This window comes from Anoplophora glabripennis, unplaced genomic scaffold (assembly GCF_000390285.2).
Source record: "Anoplophora glabripennis isolate ALB-LARVAE unplaced genomic scaffold, Agla_2.0 scaffold118, whole genome shotgun sequence".
NCBI classification, from domain to species: domain Eukaryota; kingdom Metazoa; phylum Arthropoda; class Insecta; order Coleoptera; family Cerambycidae; genus Anoplophora; species Anoplophora glabripennis.
The window spans coordinates 816917-837256 of record NW_019416233.1 but is presented as its reverse complement, the minus strand read 5'-3'; the positions used below and the strand labels follow the sequence as shown (position 1 = coordinate 837256).

At 29.6% G+C, this 20340-nt stretch overlaps 1 protein-coding gene across 1 annotated transcript; it reads right to left on the bottom strand.

Annotated features, from left to right (window-relative positions):
* Positions 1–3281: 3281 nt before the first annotated feature.
* On the bottom strand, positions 3282–19945 carry LOC108908839 (hornerin). Its single transcript, XM_018712986.1, has 5 exons — positions 19839–19945; positions 7632–7743; positions 5930–6177; positions 5266–5418; positions 3282–3676 (listed from the first exon to the last, which is right to left on the bottom strand). The coding sequence occupies exons 1-5, from the start codon at positions 19857–19859 to the stop codon at positions 3479–3481; spliced, it is 732 nt and encodes a 243-aa protein (XP_018568502.1). The 5' UTR covers positions 19860–19945; the 3' UTR covers positions 3282–3478.
* Between the last annotated feature and the right edge of the window lie 395 nt (positions 19946–20340).

The following is a 20340-nucleotide window of genomic DNA, read 5'->3' as shown; positions in this document are numbered from 1 at the left end:
ACAGTTCGATCGTCTCAAAGCAACATTAGATTCCTATTTAGTCCTGCAGGCTGTGCCATGATTGTTTCTACCTTCAACCATTCTTGTATTTCAGACACTAAAAGGATTTGAATCCTTCTAGGAAAAAATGTTTGATTTACCTACATTGAAGACATTTGAAGTCAATCTTTAAAGTTTGTAACCTCTCTACTTTATTCTGCACGTTAAAAGTAAATATGGTATTTTATAACAATTTTTGTTACTTTGCTATAATCTAAAAGGTAAATTATTATTATTTAGAAGTACCCATAATAACTAAATATCATAAATATGTAGGTGTATAAGTATAAAAAACTCTATTCTGTCAGTGAGTAATAGTGTAAGAAAATAAACTGGTAACTTACCTATTTTAACTGGATTCTGAGAAACTACACAAGTAACGGAAATTAAAAAGAACAGGCGATCCATATCTTAAAAAATCAGTATGAACACTAACGTCTTTCTTGGGCACAACTATGTCATTTCGAATAAATAATAATATGTACCTACCTACCTTGCAGGCTTCATGCCATCACGAAACATTGAATAATACATGAGCCCTCATATAACTTCAGCCCTAATGTGGTGTAATTTAGAGTCGGCATTGCTTGCTCATTCATAAACAATGTTTATGAAGCATTGATTTCAATAGATTTTCCTCGAGTGATTTATGATATTTAAATATATGTTACCATCGGGTTTTTTAGTTCGAAGAGTTATAATTTAGACATACAACTTTCATGAAATTGGTTGTTTGTATCGAATATAAATTTGTTTATCACTCTATCAAGAGAAATAAGTGTTTAATGTTTTGTTAACTAGAAATTAAGTGAAATTTATTGATTGGCATAATTTTACATATAAGGTAAAGAGAATAAGGTTTGTAAGATCAATATTTTCGACCAATGAATAAATTACTATTTAATTAAATACATACATACATTTGTTAAACAAGTGATAAGAAGAATAAATAGACTATTTTTATAATAAAATGAAGAAGGAACGTGACACGTTTGGTATACATACCATAATAAAAAGGGTTCTACAAATATATCCCAGTCTATGCATTGTAATGGGCGTCATGTTGATAATGCAATTGATATTATTGATGCATTTGCAGATTTCTTCTCTAAATCTTATTTACCGTCATCTTCTAACAGCAATAATTCATATTCCAGCAATAACATTAATAATATCGTACATATTATTAAATCCATTTAATTAAACCCAAAAAGACTACTGGTCCGGCGTTTCTGATAAGAGACTGTGCTCAGATTTTTTCTCGACCCTTAAAAAAATTATTCAACTTATGCCTAACTGAGTGTCGGTTACCTGATTTGTGGAAGCGTTCAAAAGTGTGTACAATTTTTAAAAAGGGTTGAGGGTTGCTTTCGCTTTACAGCAAGAATACCACGCTCTCTCAACGGTACAAATAAACTATTTTTATTGAAAACTAAGCTTGTGTAGAAAAAGTGATGTTGACGGTTTGAGGGTTTGCTGGAGAGTGCCCTGTGGTTGAAGTCGGTCGTAGGTATCTTAGTAGTCGGTGGCAGAAGTCCCTGGTCCTGGCGCCACTTTGCAGGGGTCGGCTTCCGGGAACCCAGTGGTGGGGTTTAATTTAGCATTACTAATTTTCGTCCTACATCCATTATATGTAATTTTTGGAAAGTTTTTATAATATTACTTCATGACTGTATTTATTATAACATCTCTAATATGTTGACACCCTGTCAGCATGGTTTTATGAGAGAACGTTATACTGTCACTAACTTGATCAGCATTACGCAATTTATAGCCGATTTTATAGACAATAATTTACAAATTGATGTCATATATACGGACTTCAGCAAGGCGTTTGATAGGCTTGATCACTCAATTTTAATCCAGAAGCTTGATATGTTTGGCATATCAGGGGCCTTAAGGAATTTCTTCAAATCTTATTTAGACAACAGAGAACAGTATATAGTTAATGGGTATATGGGTATAAATCGATTGAGTATGTCGCTACATCAGGAGTTCCTCAAGGTTCCATTCTGGATCTTTACTATTCCTTATATTCATTAACGATTTAGTTAACAACTTAGATCTAAATTTTCTTCCTTATGCCGATGATGTGAATATATACAGCTCAGTTCGCAACATTAATGACTGTATTCAGCTTCAACGAAACCTTCTTAATATAAAATCTTGGTGTAATAATAACAGACTAATGTTAAATACGGAAAAATGTAATGTCGTGTCTTTCTCCAACAAGTTCAATCGCATTATGTTTAATTACAGCATTGATAATGACGTTTTGTCAAGATCGAGAACATTTGGAAACCTGGGCGTTGGATTTGATGAAAAACTATCATTTAATAATCATATTGATACTGTTGTTTGCGAAGCTAATAGAGGATATGGATCTATAGTTCGCAACTATCGTGATTTTTTAAGCTTGGATGTCATAAAGCTTCTTTACTTTAGCTACGTTCGACTAGTTCGACTTCTGTAATCTCTTCAACGTTCTATGCAACTACAAATCACACAACGCGAGTATTTGGGAGTCATTCGATCCGAAATTTCTCCAGTTTGACACTCTTTACCCCAAAAAGATGGGTATTTAAAATAAATAATCTCTTGCAGCAAAAAAATTGCCAAAAGGGTTACTGTCAAGAATTCTGAAAGCAAAAAAGAACTGTTTGATTCTTGCGGTAAACAAAGTGTTTTTTCGCGATTATTGTAATTTATTTATTTTCTATACCACATATTCTTCTATCTCTACCACTTGGAATAAATAAACAAATTGTAGTTGTAACAACTTATCTCTTAATATCTTGTTATTAATTATTCTCACATCCAAATTACTGTAGTTGTGTTGCCAGTTATAGAAATGAACTAGTGAGTTTTGTTTGTTTGCCCAAATTTTTATTATATTTGCAATACCAATTGCTTATTATTTTTTAATTATGTTATTACATTTTACTAATAAATATAGATACATCCGTTCTGTCGTATGCAATAATAAACTGATTGATCATCAGCAGAGCTTTTGTTGCCAAGATTGATATTAAAAACGCAAAGACGCATTTGATCTCTTGATTTACATATGCATGTGCACCGGATTCATTAGCATTGCATATACAATATTTTTCAGAGGCGATGTGGGTAATTGGTATCACTTATTTGATATTGGACATAATAAAAAATAAATCATTTTTAGATAAATCATTCAATTACGAACAAACAATTTTTTTGTAAGTGTGGACAAACAAAAGCAGATCTGGAGTAGGAAAAAGAGTATCTTTATTACCTAAACTAATCTTAAAACTTATTTTACACTTCTACCAATAAACTATAAGTTCATTGTAATATAAAAATATTGAATTTCAATTAAACATACAATTATAACAATAAATAATCAACACTGCTAGGATTTCTAGCGATATGTTTGTTGTACCATTTAATTATTTCAACGAAGTCATTTGTGACCGTCTGGAGTGCGAGTCTCATACTGGTGCTGTTTACCACCGCTGTTTCCCCCTTTCTTCCCTGAACTTGCTGCCTTGCTATGCTGGCCTTTAGATCCTTTGATCTGCTGATGTCCTTTCTTCTCCACTACACTGTGGCCTCCAACTTTTTTGGCTGATTTCGCGTGAGCTCTTTCAGACTTCCCTTTCTACAAAAGAAAATTGTACATCAGTGAAGATACTTTCACGATTTTCATAGACGGACACAAAACAAAGCATTAGAAACATTAATTATTAATAACAAAATAATATTGAATAAAAAAACTGTTTCAATGATAAATAATCAGGTTTGGCAGTATACAAAGTTGGTTGAAAATATCAAGAAAATTAATGTAGATGACTAATTCAATAGTTGCATATGATCTCGTCACTATTTCTTGTCTATCTTCATCAGTTTTTGAGACACCTTGAAATTTCATCATTACACAGATTTAGAAAAAATTGTGAAAATTACAAATAGATGAAAAAGCGTGGTAAACGTAAACCATTCACTCGATATTTTCGTGAAGCGACGGCGGAATCAATAATAAATATACCAAAAATAAAATCATTTCAAACTCTTTGTTTATTTACTTTGTATAGTCAGTCATACTGTCTCAGTGGCTACAGCTCATTCAGTCTACTCGCTAAAATTTATTTATAACTTACTTCACATACTCCGGATATTTTTAACTTTATGAGTTTCCAGGATTTATGGTACAATAAAAAGTAAAATACATATCAGTGCTTCTGTTTCAAATTTAGAACAAATATTTGAGCAAGGTTTCGATATATCTTTAATGATTCATATTTAAGTCAAAAGAAAATAAATACGTGTCCCTATCAGAAAATTAACACTTCTTAAACATTTCTGTGTTTTTCTAAGAGCGAGTTAAAGAGAAAATATGATTTTATTTACATTTTTTGAAGACTTTAGTTAGTAATATCGATATTGTGGAGGATAGATCACAGAACAAAATTAAACTACTTTGAGATGCCGACAAAATATTCCCATTGCACAAATTAATAGAATGAGACAGAGATCATGACAAAAAAGGAGTTAGTCATGATTGCTAAAAGTTAGTTGCAAACAGCAAAAAATGTCACAATACTGTGAAATATCAGTTCTAGTTTTTGGATGACTATATCATTTCCGTTCAATGGTAGCTAAATAAGCGAAAACAATATATGAAGTAAAGGTTCAATAGCTTAAAACAATATCGAAAGTAGAAAAGTGGCATATAATGTACTATGTGAATTAATAGAATTTCATGTATGTTGCAATTGTGCTGATAATATAGGTAAGGAAAGCACGTTTTAAGTTTATAATTTTCTAAGATTTTTAATTAGTTTAACTAAAATATGAACGAAACGAAACCATATACAAAACAAAGACAAATTAAAGACTCCTTTTTAATTTTTTTTTTCAATTTTTGGCAAAATTAACTAAGACTAAGACTTTTTAAATCGTGACAGTTATCCAAAAATTTGAGGAAGTGATTATGGTCCAAGAATTTAGTTATGTCAATTTTGATTCTTGCATCGTTATAATTAATTCTCAAAATATTGAGAGAGCGAGAATAATTTATTTTTAATTGAAATTGTAGTAATGAGGTTTTAATTATTTTTTAATAGGATATTACTGCCGTGGAAGATTTTGAAGAATTTTGCATAGATGCCTGTTATTTTATTTTTGGCCATTCTGTACGCCATTGCCAGCTGGGAAACATGTTTTGGGGCATCCTGTATAAACACTTACCTTACGGCTACTGCCTTGTTTCTTCGCTGAGGTTTTAGCTGAGTGTTTTTCGTGTCCCTTACCAAATACTTTATATTCACCGCTCTTGTGGGAATTGCTGAAAAAACTGTCGTGATTTTTCTTTTCGTCTTTGTGATATTTTTCCCTGAATCCCTAAAACAAGAGAAATTTAGTTATCGGAACGTATGTCAGGAAGGTCGAATATTATGATTTTAAATTTTATACTTCTGTGTTAATTTTATTTTAACATTATTGGATATATTAATTTGACCTAAAACAGTTTTTACAGAAAAATGACCAAAAATTGAAACATGTATGTATTTTAATAACAAGCTTATTTTTATTTAAATTTGTCAGTGTAATTTTTATACGACTTTAATTATGTTGTAATTATTGCAAATTGCAAGCTCTTGATCAATCAATGAAAGATAGGAAGTCTGTAACAAATTTGGATTGCTTTTATTCGAATTAATTATCTAGAATTTATTCAAAACTAAGGGTGTGTTAAAAACTATTTTTTTTTACATAAATGAATGTTTAAATATGTACAGAATGATTTTAAAATATGTAGCCAAATCGAAATAAAATATACATGTACATACTTAAGAATAGAGTTTCCTACTAAAATTATATCCAACACAACACAAAAAAGTAAGATATTTACCTTCTTAAGATTATTTTTCTTGTGATCGGAGCTCTCTTCATATTTAAGACCCTGAGCGGAACCACCACCAGACTTTTTATATGATTTGTGGGTACCCTGAGTGTGAAATTTTGTTTTCTTGCCGCCTCCTTCCTCATCTTCTACACTTTGAAGTTCTTTATAGTCAATCCCTTTTCTTCCCTTTACCTCATTATGTTTCGATCTCTTTCCGGATTTTTTGGTGTGTTTATGGTCACTGTACTTTTTCCCTATAAATTAAATTATACATTTTAATACACGATTTCGATTTCGAAGCTAAAATGGGTAAATAGATATTTTAAGTAAAACTCTAAATACCAAATCAATCCAGGCAAGACTACAGGGATATAAACGAAACAAATTTTAATAAAACCAAAAGTTGGTGAATGTAATGGTTTCTTTCTTAGTGGTTAGTTTGTAAAGAATGAGCAAAACTTTTGCAAACTAGGTACTTATTTAATGACCGTAGCAGGTTCCCTATGAATTTTAGTTTATTGAAAAACATATTCAGATATTTGTATTAGTTTCTGACAGAAACATTTTCACGTGAAATATTTTTAGTGAAAGTAAAGCAATGAGGAAGTATCTGTTTTATATGAAAATAGGAACTGTAAGTTTAAGGCTAAGGATAAAAGAAAAAGTTTATATAGGCACTGGGAGAAGAAATCTCTTCTATGCAGATTACAATGGATCCTAGGAAGTAGCTTTTTCTTCAAATATCTCTCAAAATCGTTCGAGATTGCACAATAAATTGTTCTTTGTAATTGGAAAGTGAAAAACACAATTTACTTATTTATACTCTGTCTTAAATTCTTCGTTTATGGGTTTTATCAAGTATTATTATTTTAATTAGTATAATAAATTATCAAATTCAGTATTTTTCTAAAAATGTTTTTAAATAATTAATACTCCTGGCATGTAACATGTTTCTATAAATTTTACTCCCAAACAGTGTAATCTATAAAATCAACCAAGAGCATATTTTTTATTACATAATTGTCTATAAAATTTTAAGTTGTTGCGTCAATTAGTGGAAAAGTTTTAATATAAAAGAGTTAAAGTAAAATTTAGCCACGAGTCTTTCATTTCGGGACGCTCTTAACCAAAATAGAATGCGATGTCAAAAAAAGCTCGCATAGGTATTTTAATTTTTACGAGTGATATCTACTTCCAGTAATTCCACCACTGGTTGAAGAATTTGCAAGTTTTGTGTTTCCAAAGCGAAGTGCTCTGATCAAGTTTTTCCTTAAAATAATGTGTTCTCTCACCAGGTGAAGTTTCCGGATGAAAACCTGAAACATCCTGTATATTACACTAGATTTACCAATAGAATACTGCATTTATCTAGGAGCAAAAAATTCCGCAAACAAGTACCTATTCATACAAGCTAACTGAATCGTGTAAGTCGTTCCAAAAGATCTAATTAAAATGCGATAAAAATATTAATAATTGCGTATCGAAAAAAGAGCCTCACTGCTCTAAACAATTTTTTCTTCAGATTCCTCGAATCCACTATACCGACAGTGATGTAATATTTTCAATTCGCCACATTTTCATTTTAAAGAAAAAACTGTGTGATGCAAAACTGATTTTGAAGCAATACAATACCAGCTGTAATCAATTCAGATTTCTACGGTTTAGTAAAATTAAAGCGATACGTTTGTGTAATGCGACATTTACTCACCACTTTTGTTGTCTACCCCACCCCCGCTGGATTGGTGGGAATCTGCTTCAAAATCTAAGTGGTGCGTGTCTGCATCTGCAGTACATATTACTGCCAGTACCACGGCTAGAAACTGGAACAGAAAAATAAAAATTAATAGTAGGTCTACATCAGGGTACACATGACATAAGTTTTCTTTGGTTATTCAATATACAGGCCTGGAGTACAGGTCTGAGAGATAGTACGAACATTTTTACGATCATGTCGCCAATACTTTTGAATGGGTACTAATGTGGTTTGAAACTTTTTAAAGTGTGCGGTATATAGTGATGTGTTTTTTTATTTTGCATTTGTCTGATCCTTTTGGTGCAACGGTTTGTTTAATTAATTTTTAAATTTTTTTCACAGGTCTCAAAGAAGCTTTTTGATGTACCTTCTAACGGACTCTGGTAATTCTTTTACTAAGAAAAAACTTATCTTTGTAAGAATAAAAATCGAAGCAGAACCTTGACTCCATGTTAAGATAAAATGCTCGATTTCACGTGAATAAAATCAAGCATCTACTCACACAAAGCAACTGCTTCAACATTTTGGAAGTGGTACTCGAGCAGACTCTAATCGTATGTAAATATTCAGTGATACGACTGTCTGTTAATTATAGAGATTATGCTGCGATTTTTATGTAAATACCTGCAAGAAATTATAAAGAACACAAGGAGACAAATCCATAACAACAAAAATGTGGAATGGATGGCATCTTACTGTTTGGGAGATCAGGAGATAACATGGGGAACATAGGTGTAGGGCCTTAAGTCCAGTATGGATAAAAACCTATTTAATAGGTCCCAATGTGTCTCAATCAATCACTCTACGTCATATTTTGTTCACGTTACGTCAGGTATACCGCAGGGCTCTCATCTGAGACCATTGCTCTTTTCTTTGTTTATTAATGATATTGGCTCCTGTTTTCGCTAAATTCTCAAGAATTTATCTATTGCTGATTGTCTCAATATTCAATCTTATGTCAACCGTTTCGCCAATTATTGTAACTATAACAAATTGTTCTTGAATATTAATAAATGTCATATTGTATTATATAATTCCATGGTCCGATCTCATATTGAGTTTGTAACTTTAGTGTGGAATCCTCAATTTCTTAAATATATCGAACGTTTAGAAAATATCCAACAAAAGTTTGACACCTGCTAGCAATGCTAGCAAACCAATATGAAGTTTCATTGATCCATAGCAATTTGGACCAAAAACTTATTGCTGTTTAGTTGCTTTGAGAAAATTAAGAATGTGATTCTAAGTAAAAGTTTTGCTTTTACTCCTACCTTTTCCTAAAAGTAAATGCTTCTATCACCTATTTTGAGCAAATGCTCAATTTTTTTTTCATATTAGTAATTATTGTTTCATTATCATCGGTAAAACTTTAATGAATTGAATGAATCTTGAACAGTTTTGGTAAAATTCTTATTCAGTTTTTAGTTAGGAAACAGTATATATAAGTAACTCACGACTCGTATTCAGTTTGAAAGAACATTCGCGATGTTGACGATGTTGAAGGTTTCTGTAGAAAATAGTAATAAAGACGGTTGAAAAATATAACAACATTAAACAATTCCTATTATTTAATGATGTAGAAATAATTTGAATACTTATTTCCTCCTACTGTGTCTCTATCGGATTATTTATCATTAAATGTCCAAATTAAAATTGATAGCAGCGTTAGAAACAAATCGTTTTTGACTTCCCGTAAAATATCTTGTATATAATACGAAAACAGGATCAGGCTTTTTAATTAATGGGAATACACATTCATTAAGTTTGATCGATATTGGAGATGAAATCTGTAGCAAGACCAGAAGCTAAAATGTTTCCTGTTGATTACCCATCTGGTACGCGTGGGATTGCCATTTAAATAGCTTTATGTTTTATTTTTCCCTTCACACCACAGTGTCGCCTCTTGGTTTAAAATGTTAAAAGAAATATATAATATAGATAATAAATTCCTAAAATGACACATTGACAACATATAATTATGAAAGATTACTTGAAATGCAGATTAATTAGACATTATTAAAAATCACTAGTTTATTAGTACGAACAAAAGAAATAGTTTTCATTTCTCCATCACCTTTTGTTAAAACAATAATACGGAAAAGTGCACATTGTATCTAAGAAAGAAAGTATGTATTGGGTTTATTGATTATAACATACAATTATTGTACTTTACAAATAAATTCTACTTGAAGATATATTTACATATATTTATAGTTAACTGTATATATTTGCTGGTAGATATACGTAGTTTCTAGGCAGCTATCTACAAGATTTGTCAATATACATAGCAGAACTGTGTACTATACACAGAACACAAACACAAGGACCTTGTTAGGCACATTAAATTTGCAAAATTAACTCATCGTAGTGCACGGGGATATTTCCTTAAAAAATTTTCCTTTCCAGTGTGGAAGAAAGTCCTTATATAAAAACAGTACACAAAACTTAAACAATTTTTTCTTATCCGATCATTCTTTAATGAAAAAAATGGCATACTGTTTATAAACTTCGAATTTCCATTAACAGATTAATTCACTCACATACTTTTCGTATGAAGATTTCGTGAGTTAGTAAAATATCTCTAAACAGTTCCAAATGCCATTGAGTTTTTACATTCCTAGAGTGTCCTTATTTAACCCTTTAGGCGCGAAACATGAAAAGTAAACATTGTTTACAATTATTGTGAAGGTCAACATAAATTTAATTTCAGGTTAACAAAACTGAGCCCGCAAAATTAAGTTTTTCCAATTCTTCCAATATTTAATAATATTTAGAATCTTACCGTATTCCGTTAATGAAAAATCCGGACACGACTTCGTTGAACATTACATGTTAAGTTGGCGTCATGTATTTGAATTAAATCCACACCGATTGTTAATAAAAAGTTTGGAGAAACCTGTTTGCCAAAGCTAATGTTATTAATAGTTTATTGAATATTTTAGTCAGGTTTCTTAAATAATTTCATTCTCGTACAAACATTCCTATTTTAAGTCCTATATATTGTATTTAACAAATGAAACCATTTTATTTGGGCTACTTTCAAAAAGTCATTCTTATATTAATATTGCCGTCTATATATTATTATTAAACGAATATCAATTTACATAAAACTGTTCAAATGTGATGAGCATTTTTGATATATTTGAAAGAAACAAGTATAAGATAAATCAAACAGTATCTAATATTATTAAAATACTTTTATTTTATATAATTTCAAATATTTTTGCTCAGCAATTTCGCAGAAATAAATCTAATTTCAAGTAAAGAAGCAGATAATAATAAAATTTAAATTAATAAGAAGCCGCTTGAATTTCACGAGATCATGTAGCATAAGATTAAAGATTAAGGTTTGAAAAAGAAATATACGGGTAATCACTTATTCGTGATAATTAATTATAGTTTTAATTTTTTTTCCTTCTCAAGAATATTTGTCGCATGAAAAGATGCTGGTGAAATTATGAAGTATGTCATCATCGTTTGCGAAAACAAAGAAACATTATAAGGTATTTCACACTTTACTGTGTTCACGGATTACAGTTTACACTCCAACTTTTTTTCGTGTATTCCAAATTAAATATTCACCTTATCCGGAAATCATTCTTGCAACAACATTGTTTGTAAGTAGGACAATTTTTTACAAGTCGGATTTCCTGCGATTACAGTCAGTTATCGTGAGTAATTTCTGCTTAAGACCAAGAGATTTGCAGAGGTAGGTTTCCTGACATAAAATCAGCTAATTAGTTTAGAAAAACATGTTTTTGTATCGTACAAGTTACATACATTTTTAGAGGAAATATATTGAAGTTTAAACTTAAACATATTGTAATACAAGAGAAAGCAGGAATGTGAAATAATTGAGATCACACAAAGTACCTATAAAAATCCGTACAGTTTTTTTGTAACGCCAACACACCAAAGCTTATATGTATATACGTATATATATCAAAGACAAAAATTGTTATACATATTACACATAAATTATATTTTAAAATTACTGCAACTGAGGTTAGAGGTGTGCACTGACCTTTAATTCGCAATCTCTACCAATCGCAGTATGCTGTACTCTATGTGTGAAGCCTTTAATTTTTAGTCCACTGCTCATCTCGCTTCTAAATTGAGTTTAAAAATATCTTTAAATCATAGAAATTGCTTCTAGCCTTTTTTTTATAAAAGGATGAAAGTAACTTACGGTATATTATATAGAAATTTTGAAAAAAATACACAGATTTTATTTTTTCCATAATAATTCATCCATTATTATCACCTGAAAATGAGTTCCGATGCAATGTGGTTATCTGATACGACTACAAATTTCGAAATATAACAGGTGTATGATTAATGCGTCCATTTAATTAAAATGTTTTGCCGTTAACGAATTTAAGAGAAAATTGGCAAATCCAGCTGTTATACGATCAACATATCATATCAAAGCATATACATAGGAATTAAATGTTAACTCATCGTAACGATACTTTAACATCAAACACGAAACAAACCAATTGAATCTAATATTCAAACGGTGAAAACAAAAATCAGTAGTTGAATAATCGTTATTTTATGATGTCCGTTAAGTGAACATTAAGCATTTTCAGTTTTTTCGACTTTTTTCGGTTAAATATCGCTTTGATAAAAAGCTAGGAATTTGTAAGTGTTATTGGATCAACTTGAAAGTATTGGAGCGAAAGTTAAAATTTAATAATTATTTGCTTTAAACAGTTTCTTTTAGTAGTAGGTACCTTATAAAGTAAATGAATATTAAATACTACAGCTACGCTTTATATTAACTCAATATTACAGTTTTTTTATTGAACTAAATTGCGGATAAATATTTTTAAGACACTTACAACATACCTCATGGAATTCTTCAGCAATAAAACACTTTTTCTTTTAATTTTAATATTAGTTAAAATGAATGTAACTATGAGATAATTTCCTAATTTTTAAATTATGTTGCTACGATGCTTTGATTTAATAATTTCCTTCTGTGCCAAGTAAAAATATCTTTTTCACATTATATATTTTGTTTTGCTGCCAGCGTACATAGCCTCTAGTTCAACTGTTGCATTTTAATCATGAATTTTTAATATTGAGAAAAAATGCTCGGTTTTTACGACATCATGGTAAAATAAAGTACGGACCTGTAATGTACGATTTACTTTCGAACATTAGAACAAAATATGCTTTTTGTGTATATACTGATATAAAAAAATATTAGTTAATTAATAAACATCTCTAATGAAAAAAATGCTATTTCCGAGATGAAATCTGAGTTTTTTTTCGTCTGGTCTAATAGCGTCCTGCTGTATTTAAAAAAATAATAGATCTTTTAATTTATTTTTTTCTCTAATATGTTTAGAAAATAACTGTCTAATTACTTACTGAAATGACTCTGTTTTTTGTTGTACAACCTGTTAATTCTGTGTCTACTGTTTCGCCTTTAGTTAACCATCACCCAACTTCTTTATAATAACTGCCCCCCCCCCCCCGGTCATCTTCCCCCTCTCCCCACGAACGGCGCTCATGCTTATAAGCCAGTGGCAGACTTTTTTATTTACGTAAAGGATTTTTATAACTAAATATAAAGGCATGGCGTTGAAATAGAAATGCTTCTTTCTCTATGATAAAACGTTCAATTCGCTATAGAAATAATCCAAGTAGGCAATTTATTAGACTCAAAAATTAATTTGCCGTGGAAATGAGATCAGAAGGAGTATATACTTTTTCCATTTATTCAAAACATATAGTATTTTGCAATAATAAACAGTAATCGACAGAGCTGTTTATATTATTAATCGTTTATTTATGTTATACGTAACATCAAACAGGTGTAGATGTAGATCACAAACACAAATATTATTATTTATGAAACCTATTTAATGAGATGCAATATTTTATTGAAGAAATAAGGTAGTTAATAACTAAATGGTACCTAATTCAAGATACATTTTTAGCATTATCTTAGGTTTTTCATATAGACGATATTTTTAAAAATATATTTAGGAATATTATGACAGTTTGTACAAAATCCAGCTAATTAATCATTCTAGAAGCTGTAATGTCAGTTGTATGTTGGTGGCCATAGTATATGTAGTCAGTAATACAATTATAAAGGAAGTTTTTGGCCTATGATGACAATTTTTGGTCGTCAGTGAACTTGTACTGCACAAATCGTGCACACACTTTTCGGTAGCACAAATGTTCGCCCAAAAGTGATAAATTTATGTTTTTGTGATGTTCAATCCCAATTCAATGAATTTCAATGAAGATTTTGACTGATCTTTGATGAACTCACGCACATTTTTTATGGAATCTGCAGTGATCACGGATTTCGGTTGGGCAACATGATGTCCATCATGTATGTCCTCCTGACCGTTTTTAATCCGCGAAAACTATATTTTCGGAAGCCGACAGACTAATTTTCTGATAACGGAAAAGAACGATATACGAATTATGTGAAGTTAAAAGAATGGATCAAAAACATAAATAGAAACATTATTTAACAGTCCGTTAATGAATAATTTTATAAAGAGCTTGTACCCATAATTACATCATACTAACTCCAATTTTTCGTGTTTTCTTTTAATTTAATCGTTTTTGTGTATCAACGGCAGCTTAGTATCTTTTTATTAAAGACACTGATCTTATTTTTGATTAAATTCAAATATTTTCCATGTTTAAATTTATATTAACATATATTATTCATCTTTGTTTAACATGATTCATATTTAATTTAATTGTATTTAGGCTTTACTAGAAACACATCTTATAAAAAAAGACTGATATCTATTTTGGTTTCTATATACTCTAGTAATAAGTCTAGCAATATTAATTATGTAACTTCTTATTCTTTTATTTTTTTTTAATAAATTGCTACTCAAATTCATTGCATCAATGTAGTTCTTAAACAGACAGTTATACCTGCAATTTGCAATGAGGAATTCTACCGAAAAGGTTGGAAAAACACGTTATTTAAACCTTGTTTTCCAGATTTAAATTGGTTTCACTAAAAACCTTATCAAACATGATTTTGAAACGTAAAAGTTAAAGAACAATAAATATTAAAAACGATCGTTTCACATTACTAATATTAAACTTTTGTTCTTTCATTATCTGAAGCGTGTAAAACTGCGACATTTTTAAGTTGATTGTATGTAAAAACGACACGCTTTTTTCAAATGGTGTTTGGACATCCTAAATTATGTGTTTATACACATTTTCAGCTAAAAATTTTATGATATTTCAAAATATGGTAGATAACCTGTATATGCCATTCCATTTAAACATTTACCTCAAATAACAGTCTTTCATATCAGAAAAGTTACCTATCCATACATACAGGTAATTTGGATTCATCCTTCAACATTAAACTATCAAAAATGATGCTGAAAATATTCTCGTCTGCTTTTTTTAATTAGACTGACATCACCTATGTCTGTCACTTACAATAATGAATTTAAAATATTGCGTGATATTTGAGAAATTTTATTAATCTAGGTGTGTTATCGCCTCTGAAAAACACAGCCATGCCATTTGATTAATTGCAAGCCAGTACGCTATAAGAATATCAAATGACATGTAAAAAACATGCTTTTAGTTTAATTGTAGGCGGGTACGTGACAATAGTATCAAATTGCATGTATTATTCTCCTTTTGACATAGATCAGATGAAATGGTATAGTCCAGAATAGTCAAGTTGGTCATATTACACTAAGAAACAGTTTTGTTAGTGAGTTTAATATACAAATATATTTCAAAAAACACAACAAATGCAATTTTTTGTTTATTTGGAAGTCATGAATTTCTAATTGCATTGTTAATAAACAAAAAAGTATTTTCTATTTTTTAGACTTGAAATCATTAAATGTTCCAAATTGTTACCAAATCTCATTCATTTTACAGAATGTAAAAATGGTGGTCAGAGCTTTTGAGAGAATACAAAATTTTGACAATCAATAAAACAATATTGTTAATAAAAGTAATGAATAAATCGCAAATCATCAGCTACACTAGCAATAGATTATTCTGGTTCCATGATGCTGACTATTAATTTAGCTATTTATTATACCATTCTTTTTTTGTTTGTTATTTATTTAATTATAATTCTTGCACCAAATGTATATAATAAGACGTAATTATTGATTTATACTTTGGGGAAGCAAAAACAAAAATCTGTAACGTTGCAAATGGCAAATATTCAATTGATGTCAATTATACATTTAGTGTAATGTGTTTTATTTATTTATTAATTTTTAAAAAACAGTTAAAACTTATTTTAAGTTCCCATTCCAGATACTAAACATTTTAAAACGTATTGTGGAAGTAATTTATTGAGACCGTCGTTTCGAGTTTTTAAATAAACAAACCTGTGTACTGAAAAAAAGTTTAGTTGTAGAAATAAATAATGAAAATAGTTTAAAAAAGTGAATAACTTTACGTTTTTGTATGGTCAACTTTTACTGAATTGCTGTATTCGTGTATTGTTATTATTTACATGTTTTAATAATATAAAATTTATAATTATTTAAAATACCAGAAGAAAATATTACGCTGCAATATGCGTTCTGCTTGGGATACTAAACTGTGTTATATACCATTTAAAACAAATCATAAACTGTAATTGAAGAAAAAGGTTGGTATGTTTATAATAAAAGGAATACAGGTAAAAGCCTATTTAAAATTTCTCTACAGTTGGTATTTTACAGAATATGCTATTTTATATTGATATACATATTTTATTTTTAACTTTTTGTTTGTTGTAACGTTTCCGGTTTTCTTTACGTTGTAACAAATGTCTCAAATCGTTAAGTTATTAAAATAATTGTCTTAATTATTAGCTTTATTTCTGTATTTTATTGTTTACTTTAAAAAAAATTGCATATGCTTTTAAAACATAAATATTTTTTGACAAGTAGATAGAGCAACAATAGTTAACGTGTCACATGTTAAATGTTTCGAAATCTGTTAAATACACAAATACCTTGTGTATATTTCCGCACCTCTGCCAAAATTGTGTCAATATAAAATTTACAGATGTCACAAATATGCAAACATATGGTGTTCTAAAAATAAATGTAATTAATTTAGACATATTCGGTAACATTATTTCTTATAAAACGGGAACCAAGAGTAAATATAACTGTACTATTAAAAACTACGAGCAATTAAATATATAATTTTAAAATTAAATTGTAACAAGACAACTACAGAGTCTATAATAAAAATAATTATAGTTTTTATGTAATAAGCATTGCTGTAGTTCAAAAGTACGAGGTACTGTTATACAGGAAATAGAATAGGATATTTAAGTACTATTTCTTATTATGGTACAACATTCACAAAGTACTAGATACCTCAACAAACACAGACAGTGACAAATGCCAGTCAAAGTCCTATACCTATAGTTTGGATTTATTTAGAGAATAAGACTATGAGTACTTCATTGAACGAAAAAGTATTTTGAACCAGACTCAGTAGAACGTAAAATTATTTTAAATTCAAAATCATACAAAGTTCTCCTCAATTCGGAAGTTGTCTTTATTATATTTAATCTGTTGCTTTGACATTTTTTTTCTGAGAATAAAGTTTTCCATAGTTTTGTCAGTAAAGTGCAATGCATTTGAAAATTTACACTGAAAACGACATTAAATGTGCTACCTTAAAGTAACAAAAGGAATTCATGAATACAGCTTTATCTAGATAAGCTTCTTATTTGCCGCCAATGTCGTTAGTTTAAATCTTCAGTTATCAAAAACTTATTTCCCATTTTGGTGAATAAACCGTAATAAGTTGGTTTCTTGGTAGTACCAATTATTGGAGTCCAAACATTTGCTTGCACCGCTTTGATAGTTGCGATTATGTTAATGCGGTGATTTGGGGACTTAATTTTAGCACGAACTTTGTTGTATCACATATATGTCGATTAAAACACGTCCCAAATAAATTAAATAAATTGTTAGTTACATAACATAACTGAGTAGTGTAAATATAGAAAATGACTGACTTTTGATTGTAGACACTTAGATGGTGCGGAATAGTAATACAACTGTCGTCGTTGTATTAATTATATTGAGGGTCATTGAATATATGACGTATTGTTGTAAAAATACGTAGTTGCTTCTGATTAATGACAAAATGAAGAAGATATTACATTTTCTGCAGTGAATTATGACATTTAACCAAATGTAGGGCTTTATCTTTTAATAGGTACACAAATATAAATTGCACCCGTTTTTGAAAGTATGAATAATGTATGTTGGCAAAAATAGTCATGACATTTAGTGAAGATTAATCAAAGATTCAAAATTATTAGTGTAGTTAACCTCATCTGTATGCAATTCGAAAAAGTCGATTAAGAATTTTAGATCTTCCATAGCAATTTAGAAAAAGTTCATTTAATTGTTTGTAAGGTTGGTCTACTACTTTGATAAGCGCCAGTGTATTTTTATCAACAATACAGGAACAAGATAAAACAAACCACGAAACATTTGCAACTTGGGGCTAATTAGGAAATAATACTTAATACTTTTACTAGTGGTGGAAATATCTATTTTCAGAATGATTGATTATAGTTGAAGTTAAAATATGAAATTATCAATTATTGCATGGTTACTGTTTAATATAGAGCAATAAATGCCATACAAGTTATTAAATAATTAAGGACAAATAATATTTGTTTTTAATACGTATGTAATACATATAATATTATTGCCGAACATTTCATAAAACAATAATTAAAATATTGTTTGTCTATTACTTTATTGAAATTACGTGAAGCTAAGTTTGTTGTTTATCAAATTGTATAGCTTCATAACTTTTTTAAATTGTATCTAAATGACCACCACTATTGAAACTCCAAATTCAAGCAATTAAAAACAAAACCTTTTTTACATTATGGACCTTTAATCACAAAAGAGTATAGAGCCAACATCGAATGTGATTACATACATTTTCAAGATGTGAAGCAACATAATTCTTCAAAAAAGAGCTTGGTTTACTCATTCCTAATATAAAAATAAATATTCAGGAACACCAAACTAAATAATCCTTAATTCAGAATTCTTCAGACATCAACTCTTTCAATTAAACGAAAAACCGTTTATTTACTTACATGAAGGTGGATATTCTTGTAATAAACCGTTAGGACGCTTTTGCATAAACAATGAAATTTTGATAAGATGTTTATAAAAGTCTGGATATGTAAATGGTGTTTACATTACATCCGTTATTTTTGTACTTGTTTATTTGTACGACATAAACAATAAGAGCATAAAATTTCTTTTCGGAAATTTCGAATCAATCAATAAAATAAAATAAACATATAACTATGAGAAAGGGTTTTGTTCAAGGTTAGAAATTATTTTCTTGCCACAGTTTATCGCAATATTAAAATATTGTTTGTAGTACCTAGTTAGTAATAATTATGTTATGAAATAAATAACAATGAGTTATATTAGATAAACAAGTAAATATTTTGCTTTTAATGACAATGACTGAAAATAAAATATATTGTACAATAAGGTCGCAGGTTTTAAGCAAAATATTATGTTTCAATGTTTACTAAAGAAACATTTTTCTCCCGGTATAATGTATTTTTAGCACGTACTTACTATTTAGGTATTGCTTAGAAGGAATAAACAAAAAATTGACAATCAAAGTAAACTTTGGAATGCTGGAATATGTGACTTGCACCTGTTGAAATAAAATTCTCTCATACATTTACATTCTAAAATGTTACGAACAAATCAGCCCAAAAATATTAAATAGCCACATCTGCGCATGCTATTACATTATTATCATATTATTACTTTAATTTTTAAAAGCAAATATGTGGATAAAACACATTTCTATTGAATAAAACTTATCCTTTAGTTACTACAAGTTGATATTAATCAAAACCAACTTGTTTGATGTAATTTGATAACAATGAACGATAAATTGATTTAAATGCCCAGTAATTAATACAGTTTGCGTTAAAGCAAGTTAAAAGTAATGGGTTAATAGTGCGCAATTATACAATTTTTCGTGAACGGAACTAAATCTTCTTTAAACCATGAAACTGGGAAGCGTCACAATAATTAAAAGTGATGAAACGAAATTGCGATCGCGATTGTAGCAACGGACGTTTTGAAATCGGAGAGGAATAGGAAAAATATTGTAACTCACCAAAATAACCACAAGCTTCATATCGCGCTATGTTACAAGCTCGCGCTCTTGTTTCTTACTGGAGTTATTTCCTCTTCTTCGGTCTGTTGAACGGTGGGGTACAGGTAGAAGCACGTCATCCCAAAACTAGTCTTGCTTTGAAACTGTTAAGGTTAACGATACAATATATAAAGCCCCTTTTACAAGTTATGGTACAATGTATTCCCCTCGGGATCAACAGAAATAGTAAACGAAAATTTGTCCGTCGCAATAAATAATTAGTGTAAATTTTATCGGTAGTACATAATAGAGAAAGCTTTATGGATTTACTTTGCTTTACGGTATTAGGTGTCGAAAAAAATGGGGGCAAAAATTTGCATTCGGAATATGCTACTTATGGGTCGAAACTGATCTGATTTGGTATTTTGCAATATCCTTTTAAAATTATATGGTTTCCTTTATGGTGAAGTAATGAGTTAGAGGAGGTGGTGGCAATATGCAACCCCACTGATAAGTTGCAACA

What these genes read in the sequence shown, in the direction of transcription:
- LOC108908839 (XM_018712986.1), bottom strand. Translation starts at nt 19,859, where the DNA reads ATGAAGCTTGTGGTTATTTTG. An exon ending in TGAAGCTTGTGGTTATTTTG is followed by an intron (nt 7,744 to 19,838) that starts GTGAGTTACAAT and finishes TTTCTGTTCCAG; the next exon opens with TTTCTAGCCGTGGTACTGGC. An exon ending in AGAAAAATAATCTTAAGAAG is followed by an intron (nt 5,419 to 5,929) that starts GTAAATATCTTA and finishes CTCTTGTTTTAG; the next exon opens with GGATTCAGGGAAAAATATCA.